This window comes from Cryptotermes secundus, unplaced genomic scaffold (genome assembly GCF_002891405.2).
Source record: "Cryptotermes secundus unplaced genomic scaffold, Csec_1.0 scaffold1350, whole genome shotgun sequence".
NCBI classification, from domain to species: Eukaryota; Metazoa; Arthropoda; class Insecta; order Blattodea; family Kalotermitidae; genus Cryptotermes; species Cryptotermes secundus.
Window position 1 is genome coordinate 1,396,557 of NW_019739242.1, and position 26,058 is coordinate 1,422,614.

Genomic DNA, 26,058 nt, shown 5'->3' on the forward strand with positions numbered 1-26,058 from the left:
AGTCCGGCTCGGATTAATTTCACCACACACGTATGGGCGTGGCAACACACACACGGACGACTTTGGCTCATTTGAACCCGAGCCGAGTCGTACTCGCGAGCCAGACTCGTACGTGTATGGGCCCCCTGTCTTCTCTCGTACTTCACTTCTGAACTCTTGGCTTCAATTGTGACTTCGGAACTCTCCTCTCACTTCCGTACTTCGCTTCTGACGTCTGTCCTTCGCCTCTATCTTCTGTATACAATTCTGACATCTTTCATAGCTGCTTGGCTTACCGACTATGGATCACCGAATCTAACAGTTAATTCCTCCGTTGTCATAAAAACGTTCCTTCCGTTGCTGTGAGAATAAACATTTATCTGGCCGTTGTCGTGAAAACGTCACCTCCATTGTGCAGGAAACGTGACTACCGGGCCGTTGACTAGCAATGGACGCCCGATCTGACTTAGATATTCGGCTTTTAGACGGCACGCCACATATCATATACATTTTTCTTTCTTATAAGAAACATTGAATTAAAACCACATCCTCTTTTTAAAAAATATATTAACTTCATTGCCAATCTGTTTTCAACTGTGTATGTCGTGAGAATCAAATTATCCGCCTCAGCAAAGTACGACGTGCATCCCAAACACTTACGTCATATCTGTCAGGTTACGTTTAAATGGAACGAAAAGTTTTACTGTGCTTTAAAAGAATTTGAAAGAATTTGTAACTGTCGCCTCGATCATTGTCTCGTAAAATATAAAAACACCGTGGGGATTGTGAAAAATTTGTTTGTTTTTTTAATTCGAAACTATACAAGCCGCAAGGTCGCGGGTTCGATTCCCGACGAGGTCAATGAATTTTTTTAATTCACCTAATCCTTCCAGCCGCACCATGGTCCTGGGATCAACTCAATAGAATCAACAATCAACAGAAATGATTACCAGTATTTGCCTTGTGGTAAGGAGTGGCCGCCAGTAAGGCTCATAACCTGACCTCCATCTGTGAGCCGATTGTCTAGAAAATATGGGAGCCTCAGCGTCTCATAACCCTATGGGCCTCCACGTCCTATTACAGTAACAGCCTTACTTTTACTGTAGCTTAACTACTGAATCACTGGAAACAGACGAGATGTGTGGAACGTAGATTAATCATAAATATATTTTTAAGTTTTGTATAAAATATTTATCTCCGTACTGAAACTTAAATACATTGCCATGATTGGAAATTTTAGTGTTATATGTGCAAACGTTAACGTTGCAGGAATATGTAATAGAATGCGGCAATGATCCACTTGTGGAAAAAGTCAGTTTCTTATGGGTTAACCGCTGTGGTTAGTTTTCTCGCTCGTGCCTGTAGATGGAAGCACATACTGATTATGTACTATCTTATTTTAATGTGAGGTAAATGTGCTCATGGACGTTTGTCTGTGCATCTGTGTGGACATCACAATTTCCTTTCACGTAACACTTGAAATATTCTCTCCAGTAATTTGCATTCGAAATCACGCATGTACGTAACTTGATAAAATGTTGCTTACACTAAATTAATTTAGAAATTTTGAATTTGATTCAGTTCGAGAGCCACTGCACTGCAGACTAAAAGATATTGCAGCATGTAGACCTGTTGCCAAATAATCACTCTGAACAATGGTCATTGTTAGGTAATGGCCGTAAACAGAACACAGGAGACACTTTCTCTATGCGGTCCGAGCGATAGCTACATGATCCAGCAATAGATCTGTTAGGAGATGTGTTTCTATGCGGTCTGTGCCCTGGTGTTATAAGCAGGACAAGTCTAGATTTTAGTTAGTTGTGAGACAGTCGCCGACCAGTAAGGACGTGAATATGGAAGCTGAGGAAGCTACAGCGTTGGAAGCCGCTACCGGGTGACGACTGTTGAAGACACAGCAGACTGAAAAGACTTAGTACGCGCTACAGTGAACTGCTGTGTATGAGTTAGTGATAGTGCTGTAGATACTTGTAGTTACGATCTGTATGTGTTCAATAAATCCAATTACCAATACAAATCCAGTTTATAGTCACACTCAATCACGTGAAAATATGCATAGCTGTGTGTTTAGTACAAATTGTTTATAAGATATGCTTACTTGAAGTGCGGAAATTCTAGTAGGGGAATATTGTCATCTCTGGTTTTCACTGCGTTTAATTCATTTTAAGGCGTAATTTATCTAAATGCTCAGTTGATAATTTATATACAGGTATGTAGTTTGTGTCCTTGGGTACGCTCTGATTAAACCTGTTATGCGGTACATTTTTTTGTACCGTTATTAATGGGTAAAAATTGTGTTCGCGTTGATTAACATTGAGGATCATTTCGCTTAAGAATCTAGTTGAAATCTTACACTAATTGTTTCAGTTCTTCTATAGATTTTGATGAAACTCTATAAACGGTAAAAAGAAAGGTTATGTTGTCCCTGTAATAGGCCGTGAAGACCCAGAGGGGTGTGAGAGGTCGAGGCTCCCACATCTAGACAAACGGCTCATAGATGGCGGTGAGGTCATCAGCCTTACGTGTCAACCGCCCTTTACCCCCAGGGAGATTGCTGGTACTCATTTATGTTAGAGGCTGAGTCGACCTCAGGGTCCTAGTGCGGTTGGAAGGATGAGGTCAATTGAAAAATCCGATAGCCTCCTCGGGATTCGATCCTGGGACCTTCCGGCTTGTAGCGTAGTGCCTCAAGCAACTACGCCACCTCATGTCCCTGAAGCTCTATAACCAAACAAAAATAAAACTGAAAGTTTCTATCTTCTGGGATATAACGTCATCTACCTACCTACCTACCTACCTACCTACCTACCTACCTACCTACCTACCACTCGGCGCTACAGCCCTGGGTGAGGCTTGGCCTCCTCTACAACCAGTCTCCACAATCAATGCGTGCTGCCATAGGAATGGACCCACGCATGATGAGCCGAGGCTAGTTGTTAGGTTTCTGAACAAAATTATTTTTACATGATGAGGTTGTTAGCCTCATGCCCATCCCCCACCTTGAGGACCAGGGTATCTCTCTTGGTCTGGACTCTACCCTTTGACCTTTCCAGCATGGATGCCCTACCGATTGTTAAACTACCGCCGGCATAGCTCTCCAGGTCACAGAATCACGCAAACCCCACCACCACGACAAGGTGGAGACATCTTTGGGGGGTATAACGCCGTGTAGTCCGTTGAAAGTCAACTAAAATTTCGGTGGAACAGGTCGCCCCCAGAATAAGCCAAGCAAGAAACCAGCTTGAAAATAGGAGTGTCCCAATATGTAGCATCTTGTGGCACTTTGATTCACGTTCGTTTATTTCAAGGGCTTCATTCAATTCTTAAGCATAATTTTAGATTTATTTAATAAGTTTCATTAAAATTTGATACGTGAAACTTCTACTATATGAGTTTAGTTCATGTTAAGCTCATTTCGCTTCAAGGCCAACAAAACTGAAGGGCGCGATGAAAACATTTATGAGCGCATTAAATTTGTATGTTAAAAAGTATCATATAAACGTTATAAAGATCAATGCAATGCGAGTTTATTGCCATATATTCTCGGTTCATAAATAGCAGCGCTTTCAGTAGCTCGGATTTCGATCGTGTTGCGTCGAACGATAGGATGATTGATTAATAATGAATTGGAAGGAATTCGCAAGGACATTTTCGTAGCCTAATTTTGGGTAGTATTACCGCATTTGCCTGGAGAGACTGAGGAAAACCAAGAAAAAATTCAATCAATATTGTCGGTCTGTAGAATGTGATTTGAACCTAGGACTTCCCCAATTTGAAGCAGGAATGCTAACCATTTGATGACAACCTTCAGTAGTATGTTTTGTTTCTCATACAATTTAATAAATGAACAGTATTATCTTCTGGGTTGTCTCGCCGTGTAGTCTGGTAGGAACTTACTGACGTTCTACCGAAATATCGGTGAACTTCTACCAGACTACACGGCGTAACATCCCAAAAAAAGGCAGTACTCTTTATAGCTACCGCAGTTAGAACGTCAAATGTTACTACGTACATAGAGTGAGATTTTAAATCTGAAACCCCAGCGTTCATTTAAGGAAAATTGTGTATTTAATAAACAAATACGGATTGTACAGCTTCAATAGTGCATTATCTATATAGGCGCGTCCACATTACTCGCGCTCGTGCCCGTGCTCGCCAGGCTTGTGCTCGTCGGGAGACTCGTCTGGCTTTTACTTGTGCTCGTAAATCTTCGTCCACATTACTTCTGTTGCGCGCCAGGCTTCGGCGCGTGTGGATCCATATATTTACTCGTAGTGTGTATAGGATGGAGTCGTATTTTAATTTATTGGCTCTAGTATTTAAATTAAAAATTTAAAATTTGCTTGTCTCGTGACTTGTCATGTCGTCCACATTACTAGCGAGCATAGCGAGTCACACGAGCACGAGTAATGTGGACCCGCCTTAACAGGAAAGCGCGACTCTCAACCCACTTGTTGCACATGCACGTGATAAGTTTCCAAGCAGTATACTTTTGCCATGCGCCATGGAGCCTCTAAGGTATTCGTAATGCAGGCTTACGGGCGCTCACAGGCAGGGCTTCAGTGCAGACGCGCTGCTCGGCGTGGTAGGTTGAGTGCAGTGCGGCGGAGAATGACGTCATGGCTCCGCGCGGCTACCACGTGACTGTCGTCTCCATGCTCATCCACGCAGCCCTGCAAAGAGTTCTTGCAGGTAATAAATAACACACAACAAGGCAGGTGACATCCCATATTCGCAGATACCTTGTTGCGCCGGACATAATAACATTTCAGTGAAAGTAATCTCTGTTTTTGTCGGTCTTCAAAATAAAATTCGTCGGCAGAGACGAGAGGTTTTGTATATGTCTCATTAGAATATGTCTTTAACCTGAAATACTGATACTTATACTTTCGTTAATATGGATATCCGTATATTCTGTGCAATGTTGTTTTCGTCTATTCGATTACTTTCACTATATTTAAATTCGTTTTGCCTTAGAACATTGAAGCACATTTGACTGTCCTCTTAGCAACAGGCACAATACTTAAATTCAGTAACTGAGAACTCGTCACGGTTTTAAAATACCTGTATACAGAACTATAGTTTAGTAACTGTAATAGTGTTTTGGGATGTGACACCGTGAAGTCTGGCAGAAGCATACCAACGTTTCGGATGCTCCCTCCATCTTCTAGGTAGAAGAGTAGAGGTCGCGGCTTACTTACGCATTAGAAGGTGATACAAGTAACTTTAAAAGTTACTGCCATGCTTTCAAACACATCAGCCCTGCCAGCATTAGAAAATTCTTTGTAAAAATAATACCGGAAGCCTAGTCTTAAGACCTTGCCAACAAGTTCATAAGGTTCAGTTTTCACCTTTATTCCTCAAACGCTACACCTTTGGTGCCGTCTTGAAAAGGTTAGACTTTTGGTTTCGCTTTTAAATATGAACAAAAAAATAAAATTAAACCTTCTGAGATTAGGTTTTTAGTTATGCATTTTTTTTTAATTCGCTTAGTAGGGGTTGGAGTCCAACTGGGTCCACTCGGCACGGCGGCCACTGATTGGCCTATTGTAGCCTGCTCCGGGTGATTGTGATGATGGAGAATTTGCTTGAATGAAGATTTGCAGGGGAAACCGAAGTACTCGGAGAAAACCCGCCCCAGCGCCACTTTGCCCACCACAAATCCCACTTGACCAGACCCGGTATCGAACCCGGGCCGCCGCAGCGGGAAGCCAGCGACTAACTGCTTGAGCTATGGCGCGACAATGCAAAAACTTACTGGTTTGCAGCGCTAGCGTGGCGGGCGGCATGGCTCTAAGGTTTTAAGGTTACACTGGGTCAGCCATTAATATGCAAGTAAATAGCAAACAGTTCAACATTTTATAATCTCGTTAAAAACAAATAGAAAAGAGTAACGAGTGAAGATGAACTCAACATGTACCTCCGAAACGCCCGCAAACTGTTGCCATACTACATGACGTCACATCTAAGAAGACAGCTGCTTGCATAGTTACCGCAGTGAGAACCCGAATTCTGACACACGCTGTAATAGTTTACCTTCCGTTTTACGTGGAAGTGAAACTTGATCTTTCATATTAGGGGAGAAACAGGCTGGTGATCCTTCAGCAGAGAGTGCTGAAGAGAACATTTGTAACTAACAGAGAAGACGTGACAACAGGACGAAGAAAATAAGTAAAAATTCCCCAAGACTTTCTCAGTTTGCCATATTGATATTTCAAAGGTTTTTTTTTTCACTACCCTTAATATACCATTTATATTGAACTGCTTAATAATTGCTGATGCGAATTGTCTGATAATTGTCCTATCCAGAATGGTCTAAAACAAGAAGATGCTTTATCGCCACTCCTTTTCAGGTTTGCTTTAGAATAGGTCATTAGGAAGGTCCAGGAAAACCCGATGGGACTGAAATCAAATGGGACACATTAGTTGCTGAACTATGCTGATGATGTGAATCTACTGGGTGACAGTATACTCGCATGTAGATACCATAAAGCAAAACTTCAATTGACGCTAGTAAGGAGGTTGGTCTAGAAGTAAACGCAGAGAAAACTAAGTATATGTTGCAGTCTCGTCACCAGAATGCAGGGCAAAATCATGACATAAAGATAGGGAACAGATATTTTGGCATAGTTCAGGTATTTGAGAGTGACTATAACAAAGCAAAACTTGATTCTAGAGGAAATTAAGAGGAGATTGAACTCCATTGGTAATGCTTGCTACCATTCAGTCCAAAACATTTTGTCTTTTCGTCTGCTGTCCAAAAACATAAAAATTGGAATATACAGAACCCTAATTTTGCCTGTATTGATGTGAAACTTTGTCTCTGACATTAAGGGAGGAACATAGACTGAGGGTGTTTGAGATCAAAGTGTTGAGGAGAATCTTTTAACCGGAGAGAGATGAAGTGACAGGATGTTGGAGAAAACTGCATAATTAGGAACTTCATAGCTTGTACTCTTCTCCAAGCATAATTAGAATGATCAAGTCAAGGAGGTTGAGATAGGCATGGTCATGTAGCACGAATGGGGGCGAAGAGGAATGCATATGGAATATTAGTGGGAAAGCCAGAAGGAAAGAGACCACTGAGAAGACCAAGACGTATGTGGGTGGGCAATATTAAAATGGGTCCTAGAGAGATAGAATGGGATGGTATGGATTGGATTTCTCTGACTCAGGATAGGGGCCAGTAGTGGGATCTTGTGAACGCAGTAATGAACCTTCGGGTTCTATAAAATGCTGGGAAGTTATTGAATAGCTGCACAGTTGTCGGCTTCTCAAGAAGGCCTCAGCTCCATGTTGCAATCAAGCTGGTAGTGTTCCTGCTTTGTATTCTAGAAAACCCGGATTCAAAGTTCGGCCCGGAGGCTGGCTGTTGTCCAGCTAATTTCCGGGATGGTAACACAAATTAGGCTAAGCCCACTTCCTTCTACACCCTATATACAGTTGGTTATTCACTGATCATCTTAACATTAAATGAACTACCGACAGCTTCGTTATAACTGTCTATGGCTCTACAGCCTTTGTGGGCTTGGCCGCTTTTTCAGTTTCTTAATCTCTACACAGTCGGTAGGACTCCTTGGACGGGGGATCAGCCCGTCGCAAGACCTTTACCTACACACAGACATCCATGCCTCGAGTGGCATTCGAACCAACGATCCCAGTGTTTCAGCGGGCGACAACGTTTCATGCCTTAGACCCCACGGCTTCTGTGATCTGCAGCGTCGTTATGTAAGTAAAGGTAACCCCGTATCAAGCCGTGGAGGTCCATAGGGTTGTGAGATATTGAGGCTCCCACATTCTGTAGACAATCGGCTCACAAATGGCGGTGAGGTTGTCAGCCTTATGCGCCATCCGCCCTTTACCGCGAGGAATATTCCTGATACTCATTTCTGTTAGAGGCAGAGTCAACCCCAGGGCCATTGTGCGGCTGGAATAATTAGGTAAATTGAAAAAAATGTCCACCTCATCGGGATTCGATCCCGCTACTTTCCGGCATGTAGCATAGTGCCTCAACCAACAACGCTACCGCGTGTCCCAGCATCGTTATATGCATTATAAAAATAATTAAACAAGTAAAAAATCACACCTAGAGATGCAGTTATGTGTAGGCGTGGTTTAGGCTAGTTTAGAATAACTTAAGGTACGTTTAATTTACCCTTGGTTTTGGAATTACACAAACCATGAATTATGTGAAACGTTGAATGATATTGATCCCAGGTGATCAGGTCTTAAATAGACATAAATATATGGTCATCGTACTGTTAATCAGTTCCGAAATGTTTGTGTAGTACGCTTTGGAACGTATAAGAAATACCACGTTCAATAGCATCCATGCAGACTTTGTTGTTTAATTATCGTGTTATAACTTCAAGTAGCATGGCCCTCGAAAGAATGTAATGTGGTACCTCTTTTGCGGTCCTTGTCTCAGTTTGTAGACTGCTGTTGGGCGCATCATGACAATATGAAGATCAGGTAAACAGGGTCTTGTTGAATTACGTGCTACGAAATACGATATCATAACACACAGCTTTCAACTAAGCGCAGCGTCAGTGTAATCCTGAGAGAAGAACGCCACTGCTGACTCTGAGGGATATTGAAGTATTTGTTGCGTTTAGTATTTTGAAACGCTCAATGGTTTCCGTTTCTCGTTGGCGACTGAAGTAAACAGAAAGTAGTGATTCAGCTCAGGCTGTCACACGATTGGCATGCTCCCAACGTTAATCTAGTCCAGGGTTTGGCCCAACCAGAAGCTTCCGTGAGATCGTACGAAATCAATTTCAAATGAATGAACGAATTTCCTTTCATATAAAAATGTTGATTGTTATTTGGTACAGTTTGAGACCCATCTCCGAATTTGTTCTTTGACCTTAACACCATACCATGAAGGCATGTAAGGAAAAATGAGGTGTATGGCTGTATGGCAATATTGTTCTTGTTCTTAATGACCACAACATCAAAACATATTGAGGAATAGAGCTATTCTTAATCACGGCAATAGGTGGAACCAAAAAAAGCAACAAGCAAATAAGGCAAAATAAGCCATTCAAACAAATCAAGCAATACGAACGGTCAGCTTAATGTCCCGGCCAATTTATTCCCTTGGAAAGAACTACGCTTCCCATTGGCCGGGAGACCGGGTGGGCCACAGAAATGGTCTGGACGCTGCGGAGTACAAAACTATCTCTTCTTACTGACAGGAATCAAGCCGGAGTCCTCGGACGTCCAGCCCTTAGCCTAGTCACTAGTGTAGGCTATCTATACTCCTCAAATCACTTTCGGGAAAACAGAATTTAGAAGTATTTGAATGTAAAATACGGAAGAGAAATATTTGAAAGCGGAAAATGCAGGATATTACATGACCAAGACTTGATGATTTACAGGTCACATTGTTGCCATGATACGAGTTGTTGGTTACAAGGAACTGGACCTATGACTCGGGCATGTGAAAATAAATTTGGAGAGAAATTTGTGTGAAAATCCCTTGAATAGTGGATATTTGGATGGCTGATTTGGGGATGAGACGATAATATCAACAATGATCATACTGAAGCAGCATACGAGAATGTAAACTGGATTTAACTGCCTCAGGATACTATCAAATGGCAAGCCTTGAGGTTAGAAATGTCGAACACTCATGTTATATTTTTTGTCCCCCTTGGCACTACAGCCCCAGTGGGCCTAGGCCTACCTCCATGAACTTCTCCGTTCACTTCGATCATGTTATATTACCAGACGTACGTAATAGGGGGAGGATAGGCTCACCGTCATGGTACGAAAAGGCCGTCTTTCCTTGTAAAGTTAGGAAACAGGCTCAAAACGAACAATAATAACCTGAATGCAATAATGACTGCATTTTTATTTCATATTTATAGACTCCTGTGATTACTGTGTAACTGTACGTCCAGTCCTCTTGTCCCAGCGTTCTGTTGTACATAAAAGAAAAGTGCCAGCATTTAGTATAAAAGATTATCAATTCCGTCCATCGTGATTGATAATTGTTTTTTCCTTTTTAATCTTCCGCCCTTGACATGTTTCGGTCGGATCGACCATGTTCAGAAGGACGTATCAATACATGCAGAAAGTTAAAAACAATTATCAGTCACACTGGACGGAGTTGATAATCTTTTATACTACTAATAAACTTTAAAGGATTCTGACAATGGTGTATGCTGTACAGAACGTTAAGGTCTATTTTGGACTCTATTCATCGCCTGGTACTCAGTTAGGCCCGTTAGAAAGAGCTAGTCTCAATCACTGGTCCAACGGGCCCAACTGAGTAGGTCTATCTTGCCCCATCCACCCGAGGACGGAGACAGATCCAGTCTCCGATGGATAGAGTCCAAAAGAAACCTTGTAGTTCTGTACAGCTTATACTGCTGCTAGTGTGATGGACCGGGATGAACTAAATCAAATGCCAACATTTAATTGATACTTCTGCACAAGTAAAAGTAAAAGAAAACAGAAGGTCCTCTCAATGTTCTTATTTTTGGAATACAGAAGTGGTTGGGGGGGGGGGGGGGGTTAAAGGATCACAGAGTGGGAGAGTGGCCAGTCGCGGTGGGGNCGGATCGACAGTGTGGACAGTGCCAGTTGCGGGATGCAGCAGAATGTCGCCCCCCCCCCGGGTACTCTCCTACAGTTCGAACCGCCGACGGAGGCTCCGTCACTCGATAATTGCCGTGGTCATCATTCAGCCTGCCAGCGTCCCTCCGTCCGTCAAACTTTCCACGCGTTTCCTATAGGCCTATGACTTTCTAGTGCTCTAGTGAATTGTGCTTAATTAATTTAGCACCAAGCTATGAATACGTATTCTTAATTCCGCACAAGATGTTGAGTGGTCAGCTTCATGCCCCGGCCGCTTTACCCCTGGGGAAGGAGCCCCCCGTACCCATTGGATAGGAGGCTAGGTCTGGACGCTGTGGAGTAAAGTAAAAGTAAGTAAAAAGTAAAGTTATCCCTATAACAAGCCGTGAAAGCCCATAAGGTTGTGAGACGTTGAGGGTCCCACATTATCTAGACAATCGGCTCAAAGATTCCCTCATACGCCTTCATAGCATAGTGCTTAATTAGTCAAGCACAGGGACAACTTTACCTTTATACCTTTATTTTAATTGCGTAAATTTTATAATGTCGGTCACGGTAGCCGAGCGGTCTGAGGCATGTACTGTCTTCGCTAGCTTGGAAACCGGGATCGTGGATTCGAATCCACTCAGGGCATGGATGTTTGTGTGCGTTTTTCTGTGTTTGTGTACAGGCAGAGGCCTTGGGACGAGCTGATCACCCGCCCAAGGAGTCCTACCGAATGTGTAAGATCTAGAAAAACCGAAGTGAACAGGAAAGTTCATGGAGGTAGGCCTAGGCCCACTGGGGCTGTAGTGCCAAGAAAAAAAATTATAATGCCGAATGTTTTAGAAATATAAACAAAAATAGGTAAATGGACCATTTTTAAGATGTTTTCCTATGTTTCGCGAGAGGAACCTGAAGATAACCACGGACAGCTCAGGACAGCCCGCAGCCCGGTTGAGATTCGAAAGCTCAGCCACCAGAATACAACCCAAACGCGTTTCCTCCGTCTTAAATTGATTAGGGAGGTGCCTGTATATGTCTGATTCGCCCTCCTGATGTTATTGTGCGAGAAGTGAGCGAAATAATGGATAATATACAATTGCCAGCTTTGGGATTTCTCTACAGATTATCAGTATTGATCAGTCATTTCATGGTCGTTACCAGCGCCCTCACCTTTTCCTTTCACTGTATCTTACTATTTGTCTTTTCCTACCTCCGGCTTTGTAGAAAGAAGTCCCAGCAAGAACTTCGTCAGGTTTAAAACTGGAAGAACTTCCGTAAGCTCAATCTGTGATTAATATGATTATTATTACTATTTTATTTAAACTGCAAATGGGTTTTTACCCAGTAGCATTGATACTAGAATAAGACACAAGAAACAAGTATCACACATCACACAAAATAACAAACCACACTCAAAAAAACACAAGCACAACTACACAAGCAATAAAAGACATACGTGCTACACACAATGAATACAATGCAAATATGATTACATCTACAATAGATACAGTTACAAGTGCAATTAAATAATTAATATTAATAAAAAGTAAGTACACTATACACTAAAGAGTAACAGTAATGGAATACGTGATACCATGATCTGATGCGCCCACATTTCACCACGGCCTTCCTTTCATTCCACTTCACTACACTTACGTACCCTTCACATCCTCACCAAAATTTACTTCACTTCACTTCACTTCACTTCACTGCACTGCACTGCACTGCACTGCAGTTTTGGATGATTTCCCCACTTTTCACTTCCCCATGTTTGTCACTTTCCCAACCCATTTCCTAAAATTACTTGACGTATAGCGCAGAGGATTAGGGCCGGGTCGCACTTACCTAATGAATAACAATTTCCATGTATTTGAATTCTCGAGAATCTAACAGTCGCTCAACGAGTTAATAAAGTTCCCTTCCCCCGTACGGAATTTAATTGGTCCATTACCGCTTTCGCAAGAGCCCATCATTGGTCCCTGTCTCGAGACAACTGAATGTAGTCCGCAATGTCCTATTCTATTTCTTTGCGATTCATTTTATTATTATCTTCCCGGATACGCCAACACCTCACAAGTGTTCCCTCCTTTTGGATTTCCAAATTAAAATGTTCGCATCGATTACGTGTGTGCTACACGCCTTGTCAATCTCATCCACCCTGATTACGTCACTCTGTTGATATTTGGAGGTCTAATTTATGAAGCTCCTCGTTACGAATTTTTCTCCAGCCTCCTGTTAAGTACTCTCTTTCTCTTGAAGAGAAATAGAACTTCATGGACACTTTTCGGTGCTTAGGTCGTGATGAAGTTCAAAGTTTTGCGCAACATTTCGTAAATGCTGGAGTTTTACAGTGAGGGTTTGTTGCCCCTCCAAACCCCTCAAGCTAGGAGCACGTCCCTTGTCACCTGCCAGAAATTGCCCATTTATTCCGTTAGCAGCCGTTGCTCTGCCGACAGCGTGAGTCAGAAGAAAACGATTATGGTTGAGTACTTAATATTCCTACACACTTTTTACTTGTACGTGTAAAATTCGAGTTCGATACTTAGCCGGATACAGATAGTCGTACGTAAAAAAGATAAAGCTATCCCTGTAACAGGCCTTGAAGACCCGAAGGGATGTGAGACGTCGAGGCTCCCACATTTTCTAGACAATCGGCTCAGAGATGCAGGTGAGGCTGTCAGCCCTACTCGCCGGCCGCCCTTTAACCCCCAGGAAGATTCCTGGTACTCATTTCTGTTAGAGGCTCAGTCGACCCCAGGGCTTTAATGCGGCTGGAAGAATTAAATTAGAAAAAATGCGCCTCATCGGGACTCGAACCCGCGACCTTCCGGTCCTGCTGCCGCGTGTCCCATAGATATCCGTACGTAGATGAGAAGATGGACATCAGTAGCGCTTGGGAACGTATCTAAAGATCGTGTGGAAATTTCAGCCAGCTAGGGTCTGCATTAGTACGAATGGAAGTCACATTATCCATGATATGACATAGTTGTTCGTGTTTCTTTAGAACGCTTTTTCGAAGTAATTTCGCCCCGATAAGCATTTAGTTGGCTGCGAACCAGAAACGTATGCAGTTTTTCGTGTAATGTGCCCAGTAATGATGTCCGATTCTAACCAAAATTGGAATCTGTGGACATATTTTAATAAAACTCTCCATTGTCAGTTGTAATGAAAATTTCTATAGCGGTTCTCGACGTTTTGTGTGTCTACTGACAGAGATGGCAAACGTAGTGGACATGTGTTTAGTTATCTTTTGTTGCCAAAGTGTCAGGAAGATTCTTAACAATACTATATGGATATTTTAACGACACTGTGACAACTGTTTCTGTTAGATTTCCTAGCGTCCAGTGTTGAGGAAGGAACAGCCATGACTTGTTTTAATTCCTTCCCTGGAAATGAGCCGATGAAGTATGTTCTGCATCACGTACCGCGGCCTGGTCTGTCTTGCATATCTATTATATATGATATACAACAATGAAAACCCTTTAACACTTTCGCTAATGTCTTCCTTGCAAGTATCTCCCCGTCCGTTGCGCTGTCAGAGATGTTAACATTGCAGACTTGAAGTAATAGCTCGGTAAGGTGGAGTGAGGGATATTAGGCGGTGCGTTGTCGACCCCCCTTTTAGAAATTTCCGCTGCACAGATTTTTCAGTGTCTACCCGGCCAGTTTCCCTCAAGAAGGCCATGCCGTAACCCAGGCGGTTAGATGGTGGCATCTCACCGAGGAACCTGAGGCTTGATCCCGGGTAACTACATCTCAGGATCATGATCGAGGAAGTGACATGAGACTCATGGGACTCGTGTCCATGTTTTACCGTCTGACGGCCTCCAGTCATTATGTCACAATATGAAACATAATCCTATGAACAGAAAACAGTAAACACCTAATTATATTGTTTTCCATTAAGTTCTTGAACGCACCTTCTCTTCTTGATTAACTTTTAAAATATTCTTTTACCTGTAGTAATACTTTTGATTAGTCGCTGGCTTCCCATCGCGGCAGCCCGGGTTCGATGCCAGGTCTGGTCAAGTGGGATTTGTGGTGGACAAAGTGGCGCTGGGGCAGGTTTTCTCCGAGTACTTCGGTTTCCCCTGCCAATCTTTATTCCACCAATTGCTCCACAATCACCCTCACCTATCATCTGGGGCTGGTACAATAGGCCAGAAGTGGCCGCATTACAAGGGACTTAGTCCCACCCCACTAGCAATAAAAAAACCTTTTGATTTGTTACTCTATATTCTGTACGTAGGGGGCACGCGGTAGCGTAGTTGGTTGAGGTACTATGCTGCGAGCCGGAAGGTTGCGGGTTCGATACCCAATGAGGTCATTGGATGTTTCAATTAATCTAATCCTTCCAGCCACAGTATGGCCCTGGGGGTCGACTGAGCCCCTAACAGAAATGTGTACCATGAATCTTCCTGGGGGTAAATGGTGGGCAGCGCGTAAGTCTGACAACCTCACCGCCATCTGTGAGCCGATTGTCTAGAAAATGTGGGAGCCTCGACGTCTCAAAAACTTATGAAACTCAATGGCCTGTTACAGGGATAGATTTACCTTTTATATTCCCTGCGCCTAAATCCGTTGCGTTTAGACATATTTTGCCCTAATGCCGTATCTAGTAGGACGGCCATTTGCTGATCTGCCATCATGTTACGGAGACTCGCCACATTGTTACTGTGGAAAAGCAAAGATCATGCATTCATCTCGGTCGCCCATCTGGTTTGTCTCTGGTCCACGGTATTGTGTAGCGTGCATTCCAGAGAGGCAGCAAGAGAGAGACAGACAGAGAGAGCTTGGAATTCCAGTAGCAAGCCCTGTGCTACTCCAAATCTGATTGACTTGACAAACTGGGAGGAGTAAACAAGCAAATGGACGGTGCTTACGACAGATTGGCATTCACAACAAGCCAAAGCCGACTTCTCAAGGTATTTCAATAAAGAAGTGAACTTGAAGGATTATCACAGTCAATAAAGCGTTTCACCTGGCACTAATAATGGCTGCTTTTATGTTTATCAACAGTGACAAATAGTTAAATCATTATGCAGACTGCTTTGTCTCACCACTAACCAAAATGGCGAGGGCACACCAAGGAAACTGGCAACCGGAACGCAACCGCAATTTCCGAGAATTATTATCAGCCTGAGTTGAATACATGTTAATTGAATGGAGCAGCGATGCCGTTTCCTCAGTTTGCACTGCTCCATTCAGTAACTTGTTCAACTCAGGCTGATAACAATTCTCGGAAATTGCAGTTGCGTTGAGGTTGCCAGTTTCCTTGGACTGCCCTCGGCCTAAGAGTAGCCATTTCAACAACGTAGGGGTTCTTAACCAGAAGATCGAGGTACAGGTAACTGTAAAAGGTAAAGTTGTCCCTGTGCTCAACTAATTAAGCACTACACCATCAAGGCGTATGGGGGAGTAGATGTATAGATCCATATTTTCTTGACCTCGGCATTAGCTGGAGGTGATTGGTTAGCTTCACGCCCCAGTCGCTTTACCCCCCGGGGGAAAAAGCCACCGGTACCCATTGGATAGGAGGTTGGGTGGACCCCAGAGCCGGTATGAACGACGCGGAGAAGAGAAAATTCATGACCATACCGGGACTCGAACTCCGACCCTTCGGTTGTCCAGCCCATAGCCAGTCGCTATACCGACTGCGCTATCCCGACTCCCGTAGGTAAGAGCACAGCTGAGAAAATTACTCAGAGATTATGGTCTTGTGGTTTACGACATCGTCTAATTTTATAGGTAGTTACAAAGGTTTCGGACCAACCTGTTGCCTTTATCTTCGTGGTAGACGCTGCTGCCTCCTTCTTCAGGGTCGCAGAAAAAAACTTTAAATCTTGTCTAAACATAATTAAGTTTGTGAGCCTTTCGTCTGCAGCGACAGCAGAAGGAAATTCCTGTCGACGGCGACGGCGGAACGGGGAGAGATCGAGACGTAATTTGAAACATCCGATTTTTATTTTCCTCTTCAGTCAACTTTCTGTCCATGAAACCGGACACTTGGCGCCACATATTGTAATATATATACATATAAGGCCTATATAAAGACAAGAGGATTGAAAACTACCGCATATTTTTCTCCTGAGACAATTTGATTTTGCGAAGCGGAAGGAAGAAATCTGTATTGCGGGGCTTTATTTCGATTCTTGTCTTGTGTATTTGCTTATTCTCATATTTACGACAATTTATGGAACGTTACCGTCGAGTAAATAGCATTTCTTGCTTCGTATTCGGGAGATCACAGGTTCAAATCACAGACACAGTACCAGCCAATCTGACTTAAGATTTTATTTGTTTTTTCCAGTTCCTCCAGACAGACACTAGGACAGTACCTCAAACTAGTCCACTTGTGCTCCTCTATCTTTTCAGTTCGTTATTCACTTCGTTTTGTGGTACAGTCTGTTCTACTGACAGCGGCGTGTACTCGGAGTGACTAAAAGAAACCATGAAATTCCTAATGAAGATAAACGATCTCCAGGCTGAGAAATTGAGCCATGGAACTCCAAAATATAAACGTTCAGTCTCAATCTCAGTTTAACATCGTTGTTCAAATGTTGACAGTAAGGTAAAGGTAGAACTGTTCCTGTGCTTAACTAATTAAGCACTACGCCATGAAGGTGTCTGGGGTAGTGGATGTATAGATCCACATTTTCTTGACCTCGGCATTAGCTGGAGGTAAGTGGTCAACTTAACGCCCTGGCCGCTTTACCCCCGGTACTCATTGATTAGGAGGTTGGGTGGACCCCAGAGCCGGTCTGGACGACGTGGAGAAGAAAAAATCTGACCCTACCGGGACTCGAACTCGGACCCGTCGGTCGTTCAGCCCGCAGCCAGTCGCTCTACTGACTACGCTACCCCGTCTCTTGATGTTGAAAGTTCCTCACCAGTTATGGAGTGACTACTAAGTGCGTGGTTTCACTGTGTACCCAGATAGAACGGAGCAGAATAAGTGCAACTAGAGAAGTAATGATTCATCATTGTTGATATTTTGAATAATGATAACAATAATAACAGCATTACGAGAAATTATAGTTTAATTTGACATGTATTCTCCTGAGCACTGTGTTCTCCCACATATGCAATATTTCTTAGTGTTTTAAATTCTACAGACTTATGTGCAACAGTTTATTAAAACGTAATAAAAGCTAGTCACTTTAATTAGGTACACAAGCAAGTAAAATTAAACAAAACAACTTCGCAAACATAAATTCTAATAGAAGAATTACACTTGTTACGGACATACATGCACACTAAGGGAGCCATATATCAACAACTAAACATCAAGGAAGAAAGACAGCAGTTTCCTCACCCACAACTTTTAACACATGATGATGAACAATTCGGTGGAAACTTTTTTAGTGACTAGCTTTTATTATGTTTTAATAAACTGTTGCACATAAGACTGTAGAATTAAAAACACTAAGTGAAAAGTACGCTGATCACGGTAGCCGAGCGGTCTAAGACATGCACTATCTGCGCTCGCTCGGAAGCCGGGATCGTGGGTTCGAATCCCACTCAGGGCATGGATGTTTAGTGTTTTTGTGTGCGCGCGCGCTTTTTTCTCTGTTTGTGTACGGGTAGAGAGGCCTGCGAGATATCAAGTTTAAAAAACACGTGAAAAGTAGGTAAAGTTATAATGTTTTGTATTCTAGCCTTTAGGTTCTGAAACAGAAATGGAAAGTGAGAAGTTGTGAATGCACCGTCTTTGCGTTGTCGACGTGTATATTTATGTTTAGCACATATATACGTTTGAGCTGTATTCGTGAGATTCCCGGTTCAAATCTCGGCCGGGACATCTATTGTCCTATCTGAGATTTTACGCGGTTTTCCCCAACTACTAGGATAATATCTCAAACTCTTCCACAATTGCTTCATTCCACATCCCTTCCGGTTCATCATTCATTCATCTTCCCATCATTCAACATTATATAGACTGTACCACTGAAAACGCCCTCGAATTAACGACAAATAAACAAATGAATAAATAAACACTATGCCTTGTTGCTTGCACAGTAGGTTCGCCATAGTTTCCCAAACTCTGTGGTATAGGAGCTTTGCCTTCCCCAGCTTTTAAGTCTCTCAAAATCACGAGGAGAGAGTTTTAGTTTAGTTGATGCTCTGTAAATGGATCGAATTTTCAGGATTTCTCAGTTGAGACAGATATTCCTATTTCTGACATAAACATCCGATTTTATTGTCATTGCGCTAAAAGAATAAGGGAACCAACTGCAGATTTACTGTTTATCCAGCTAAAGGTACCTTAGGTTTCGTCGGATATATCGTTTCATGATTACCCAAAACCTTTGACATTTTTCTTTAATTTCTTTTTTGTCTCAGAAGCAGCATCGAGCAGACCACTGTCGAGGTTAAATTGCGTTGAACTGTACTAACTTTATGTATTGTACGTGTAATTTGATGCGATGCTTTGGCACAGAGTTAACTGTGCCTTTACTTTCTAATTTTTTTTCTGTGGCGCTACAGCCCCAATTTGGGCCTAGGCCTACCTCCATGAAACTCTCCGTTTCACTTCGGTTTACTAGATCTTACACATTCGGTAGGACGCCTTGGGCGAGTGATCAGCTCGTCGCAAGGCCTCTACCTGTAGACAAACACAGAAAAACGCACACAAACATCCATGCCCTGAGTGGGATTCGAACCCACGATCCCGGCTTCCGAGCGAGCGAAGACAGTGCATGCCTTAGACCGCTCGGCTACCGTGACCGGCTTTACTTTCTAATAGGATAATAGAATCTCGATCGCCTCTGTGGTCTAGTGGTTAGAGTTCCTGGCTACAGATCCAGAGGTCCCGGGTTACATTCATATTTCATTCATTTCCCATTTACGTTGGAACATTGTAGAGAAAAGTCGCTGAAATGTGCCGGCAAAGGAGAACAGAAATGAAGAATATTATCCGTGCTACGTACATTGTCATTTCAACGTCTTTCCGGAAGTCTATATACTCTTAGCGCACGCAAACAAGAATTCTCGAACTTTGTAGTGTTAGGTGTGAGAAAGCATTTACATTTGTCGTTGAATGATATACCGAAACCGTCTGACGTTTAACACCATCTGGGAGACACTGATGGCAACAATGAGGTCTCCCCCCCAAAAAGAAAACTACGCATGTAATGAGCTGGTTTTTATGTATAAGAATTCAAAGTCAACGGTAGTTTGGAATGACGGACAAACAAAGACACTTGAATAAAAAACAAATGTATTAATAATGGCCCTCATTACTGTGATCTTAGTCTGTAATGAGATGCAAATATTCGCCGAATGAAGGCTTTACGAAATAAAGGTAAAGTCTGTATTGAACTAACTTGTGAATGTTAACGTTGCAGTTTAGTAATAATATGTGAGAAACTTGCAGCACCTGAAGATGACCAATTTGAAGTCGAAACATATAGTGCCTGCTATACAAATGAATAAATAAATAATAAAGTATTGTGCTTACGTTAAAAATTATATATATTCATTGTATATACGTAACAGGATGCAATCCTTAAAAAAAAAGTGTATTAAGATTTTTTAAATGATCTCCTTATTCAGTTAATTAGTCCTGCACCCCTAAGATTAATTTTAATGTTATCCCCCAGTCTCTTCGTTTTTCCAAGTGGACGTTTACCAAGAAATTTCCCTACAGAAAAAATATTGTCGGCCTAAGTTATGCCTGTACATTCTCATTCCCTCAATCCTTCAGCATTCAAGCCCGTCTGAAACTACCAGCTTTTACTATTGTAACAATCCTGGTCGAAGTCAGAAGAGTTTCTCGTTAAGTACCCGATGTCAAATGTGCTCACTTATTCGGACGTCTAAACATATTCCTGGTTGTGTTCTTTTTTACAAAAGCCACTAATTACAGGGCGCACGCGGTAGCGTAGTTGGTTGAGACACTATGCTACAAACCGGAATGTCGCGGGTTCAAGTCCCGATGAGGTGAATTTTTTTTACTGACCTAACCCTTCCAGCCGCACTATGGCCCTGAAGTCGACTCAGTCTCTAACAGAAATGAGTACCAGGAATCTTCCTGGGAGGTAAAGGGAGGCTGGCGCGCAAGACTGACAACCTCACCGCCGTCTGTGAGCTGATTGTCTGGAGAAAATGTGGGAGCCTCGACGTCTCACAACCCTATGGGCCTCTGCGGCCTGTTACAGGGATAGCTTTACCTTTACCTCCTTTATACATATCGACCGCTGAACTGACAGGCGTAATACGAATGCTGGCAGTTGAAATAGTACACGTTTTCCCAAACAGCCGGTTTCCAGACACAATGGCTCGTCACATTTTGTCATCGCCAGCTCGTGGATCTTGTCAGAGACCGTAGTCTCCAAGCAAAATAATTTGAACGTTTCACTGAACTCTAATTTCTAATAACTTCTCCGGATTACGGCGTACTTTCTGACGTTGGAATTCCATCTGATTTCATTTGCCAGTTGTTCCCGTTCCATTGACTCGTTTGCTGGAACTTAAATTTGTTAAACTTGAAGAGCTCTAACAAACAGCGGAGTCTTTTGTGGAGAGGAGTAGAGGGGCAATTCTTATACACGCTCTCATGTAGTAAGTTTGGATAACATTCATTTCCGAATTTACTTGTCAGATAACAGAAATGCCCCCACCAAGCGACTTCATGGCATAGTGCTTAATTAGCACATCGTCAGAACCCTGTAGAATCTGTCATATTTGAGATTTTCGCGGCGGTGACTATGAAGAATGCCGTCTTCTGGGATGTGACACCGTGTAGATCTTGTGTGAACCGACGTTTCAGAGGAACGCCTGCAGCTACCTGCTCAAGCTTGTTCCTCGCTTGCAGATTTTTCTACCCTGAAGATGGAGGCTATATGTTGCTCCGAAACATCGGTTGACACAAGATCTACACGGCACCACATCCAAGAAAATGGCATTCTTCCTTTAGAATTTATTTATTCAATTGTTTAAAAACTGATACTAACGCAGTCGGTATAGCGATTAGCTACGGTCCTGGATGACCGAGGGGTCGGAGTTCGAATCCCGGTAGGGTCAAGAATTTTCCGCTCCACGTCGTCCAGACAGGTTCTGGGGTTCACGTAACCTCCTATGCAGTGGGTACCGGTGATTTTTCCACAGGTGTAAAGCAGCCAGGGGCGTGAAACTGACCACTCATTTCCAGCTAGTAAAGAGGTCAAGAAAATATGGATCCATACATCCGCTTCCCCATACGCCTTTGTGGCGTAGTGTTTAATTAGATAAGTACTGGCGCAACTTTACCTTTACATTTATCTTATTTGGTCATACACCGACAAGCGTAAGCTGGGCATGAGGCCTTATTTTTGTTCTGTAAAGAAATATCTAACAATTAGTAGGTCTACAAGAAATCTTAAAGACTATATTACATCGTGAATATTAGCGATCCGTTAGCCCATAAGCGGCTTCCAGGAAGGACAGTTGCAGGTTGCAGTACAGACTGAAGTATATAATTCCAGTCCTGCTACAGATTAATATGGTTCTGCATATTATATGACAGACGTGTTATTACAACGCGACTAACGGACTGAATATGGCTTCCAGCTCAGACGTAGAACTACGAAGATGGCCGCCATTCCTCCCAATGTTCAACTGGCCATCCTTGCCCGTTCACCACATATTTGAGCTCCTAACTTGTTTGTAAGATTTCGATGTAATTTTTATATATGATGCTCACAGAATTTTAAGAGTGATAACTGCCATGGAGATCCGAATTCACGTATATGTTTACTTGGTGAAACAGTTTCTGCACCGAAACCAAGAGACATCTGTGCAGCGCTTGTGGAACAGTAGCAACACAATGGCCGCGGGCTCATTTTATTAAAGACGAAGGGAAAATATTAATATTTAAGAAATTCCAAATTTAGACAAATTGGTGGGGAAGCAAATGTGGTATGGTTTTTACTGTCATTCCTTAATCTTTCGTCCTTAAAATTAATAAGAGCGGAAACTGACATTTTGTATTACTGCACTGGAAAGGGAGCAGAGTTCGTGATATCCATGTAAATACAGTCTTGTATTTTGGGACGGAGCAAGTTCGTCGTAAAACCTCAGTGGCCTTACAAAACAAACAAGAAGTTTTGGGAAGAACGACTGGTCTGCTTTCATTTGATACGAAATGGACTACAGAGAAAACGACGCGTCTAACAATTCTCCTGTTGTTGCGTGTGATTTCGTTGCCGCGGTAACGTTTTTACCGAGCCGCTGCTTAGCAACGATAAGGGGATACACATACAGAAACAAGAACTGAAGGGAAGGATTTATGAAGCACGCCGTTGAGATGGGATCAGCTGCCGTAATATACATACCAATTTTCATAAAGATTGCTTAAAGCATTCAAAAGTTAGTAGGGAGTATGCTTGTACGCAGAAACAGAGACAGCATGGTTATCTCGTAAACCTACTTCATTCTTTCAGGGAAGTAGGCCGAAATGGCGAAAACTTACACGTTTCTAATGGCGGGCTTGTCAAATCCTGCAGTCCCTGCCGGAGCTTCAATTATGGCCTCGATATCAGAACCTAAATACAAATTACAACTAAAATTCTTGATGACAAATATTCCAGCAACAACTTTCTCGTAAACAGCTCTGTAGCAGATCTGAGTGATGGCAACATTCTGTCCTCTTAAAACGGGAAATTATTGTAATTATTATGACTCTACTGCCCTTTGTTGGGCCTGGGCGCTTTTTCAGTTCCTTGATCCCATACATATTCGGTAGGACTCCTTGGACGGGGGATCATCCCGTCGCACGGCCTCTACTTTTTTTTTTTAATTCGCATAGTGGGGGGTGGAGTCCAACTGGGTCCACTCGGCACAGCGGCCACTGATTGGCCTATTGTAACCTGCCCCGGGTGATTATGATGATGGAGAATTTGGTGGAATGAAGATTGGCAGGGGAAACCGAAGTACTTGGAGAAAACCCGCCCCAGCGCCACTTTGTCCACCACAAATCCCACTTGACCAGATCCGGGATCGAACACGGGCCACCACGGTGGGAAGCCAGCGACTAACCGCTTGAACTATGGCCCGGCCCGTCCTCTGCTTACACACCAAACAACAGAAAGACAGAACAAACGCACACAGCACAGACACGCATGCCTTTAGTGGGATTCGAACCCACATCCCAGCGTTCGAGCGAGCGAAGGCATTTCATGACTAATCGCGCGGTCACTGTAATCAGCAAAACGGGAAATTACTGGATCGAATTGTATATTGGGCCGATAATACCTAGTTAAATTATCTGTACTTAGATTTGATGTGCGCTAAAAACAGGAACAATTATGCAGAGAGATGTTATGTTTATTTGTTCTTATGTACCCATTTGGCTCATCTTGAGTAGAGAACTGCTGTAACCATAGAAACAGCTGTTGTCTCAAAATTAACTGAAGATGCTGTTAATTGCCCAGGTCGGCTTACAAAGAACGCGGTGTCTCTCGTCTTGCTTTTTTATATGATAGCAGAACGGAGAAGAATTTTCGCTCCGCTGCAACCGGGTCATTGTACGTCTGTAGCATTGAACAAAAAAAATTCCCACCTTAGAATCCTCTCCATAGCCTCTGAAGTTGGTAAGCTTAGTTAATTAATCATGAACTAATCCGGTAGCGGTTTTGTGAACACGCCTATTATTGATAACGTACATTTCACTAAATAATGGAAGCTCAAATATGTACTCCGAAGGAGTACGTGCTTCTTTTTCCAAATCACATTTCTTTTATTTTTCTATCGCACTTAAGCCTTGAATTTAATTATTTATTACATAGAAATCTTGACATCTGGCAATAATCCTAGCAACTGCGGCAGTAGCGTTCGTACGATAAACAGCAGAGTAAGACAACACATTCGGGACCGGAACAGCTACAATTAAATTTCTGCTTTTCTTGGAATTTCGTTTTTCCATTTGCGTTTATATTCCCAATTCTCAGCAATCGAAATGTCATCTGCTCTGCATAATTTGACAGCAGATACAGTTATAACAAGTAGCCTACGACCCTAATCAGCTTCAAATCTTCATATATAATTCAGGTCAACGAGAAATGCAAGCCAATGACCTGGCAGTACTAACAGAGCTGTTTTCCTTCTGTTTTCAACAGCGATACACATGTTGAAGCGCACTTAATGGGGCACCTGCTTCCCTGGGTTGTCGATTGGCTCTGGCATGGACCGTGCTATAGCTGAGGCGGTTAGTCGCCGGCTTCCCAACGTGGCGGCCCGGTACGAGCCGGGGTCAGGTCATGTGGAATTTGTGGTGGACAGAGTGGCACTGGAACAGGTTTTCTCCGAGTACTTCAGTTTCCCCTGCAAATTCACATTCCATCAGTTGCTCCGGAATCATCATAATCTGGGGCTGGTACAATAGGTGAAACAGTGGTCACAGTATCAAGTAGAATCAGTCTCACCTCATGAGAATAATAATAAAAAAGGACTCTGGCATATAAGCTATGCAATATACAGAGCTGACTGCAAGCTACGTCACAACATTTCCTGAACGAAGAAGAGAAAGCCTTTTCATTCCTCCCAAGCTGTACTCGCATTTGCGCGCCTGCGCACTAATAGCCACACCGGAACAACTACCGTTGAGCGAAATGCTTAAATCCCCGCTTTAATACAAAGGAACCAAACAATTAAGTGACAAGCAATGGGACCCACTTATGTACGATCAATAAAGAAAGCCATCTCCGTATGTCCGCAGTAAGCTTATACGTACGGAAGACAGGAGTAAAGGCAAAAGGTTACGTTACTCCTGAGTTTAATTAATAAGGTACTACACCGTGAAGACTTATGAGGGAGTGGAAGTATAAGTTCACCATTCTTAACCTCGGTATTAGATAAGAGTTGAGTGGTCAGCTTCACGTTCTTGCCGCTTTACCCTAGCGGAAACAGCCCCTGGTACCCATTTTATAGGAAGCTAGGTGGGCCCCAGAGCCGGTCTGGCCTTAGTGGAGAAGAGAAAAATCTCTTGTACCTACCGGCAACTTAGCTCCGACTCCTCGGTCGTCCAGCCCGTAGCCAGTCGCTACACCGGCTGAGCTGTGCAGAAGACGAGGCGAAAATGCGCGTAAATGTACGGGCTAAGTGCGCCATTTGCAGAGAAACCTGAGTTCCTCTTTCTTACAAATGGTCCCTTCCCACAGTTCGTAAGAGACGGCCGTATCAAATAACAAAGCATTTATGAGTTTGTTAGGGCTAAAGAAATCGCAGCTTTACGATTCTGGAGCACGTGGACATATTGCTTTATAAGAAATCGGATCCCAGATATCCCCTCCCTGCCCAGAGGATCAACAAGTACGTCAGAAAGAGCTCGTCCGCCACATCGCTTTAAAAGGCGGTGCAGTCCTTTTCTCTACATCAGGCATGTCAAACTCAGCTTGTGCAAAGGGCCACCTCAGCCCTATAAATAATAGTCCAGGGCCGCACTTCAAAATAGAAATATACATTAGATTTTGATACAAGGAAATTTAATTCTATTTATTATTTAGGAATAATTTC

General features: G+C 42.9%; 2 protein-coding genes across 1 annotated transcript in view; both read left to right on the forward strand.

Annotated features, from left to right (window-relative positions):
- LOC111871873 (cell surface glycoprotein 1) overlaps nt 1-26,058 on the forward strand; it is a 178,704-nt gene that overhangs the window by 110,222 nt on the left and 42,424 nt on the right.
- LOC111871871 overlaps nt 4,573-26,058 on the forward strand; it is a 214,501-nt gene continuing 193,015 nt past the window's right edge. The window contains exon 1 of the mRNA XM_023865254.2: nt 4,573-4,689. Within this exon, the coding sequence (XP_023721022.1) occupies nt 4,617-4,689 (73 nt within the window). The 5' untranslated portion in view covers nt 4,573-4,616. The remainder of the gene's footprint in view (nt 4,690-26,058) is intronic.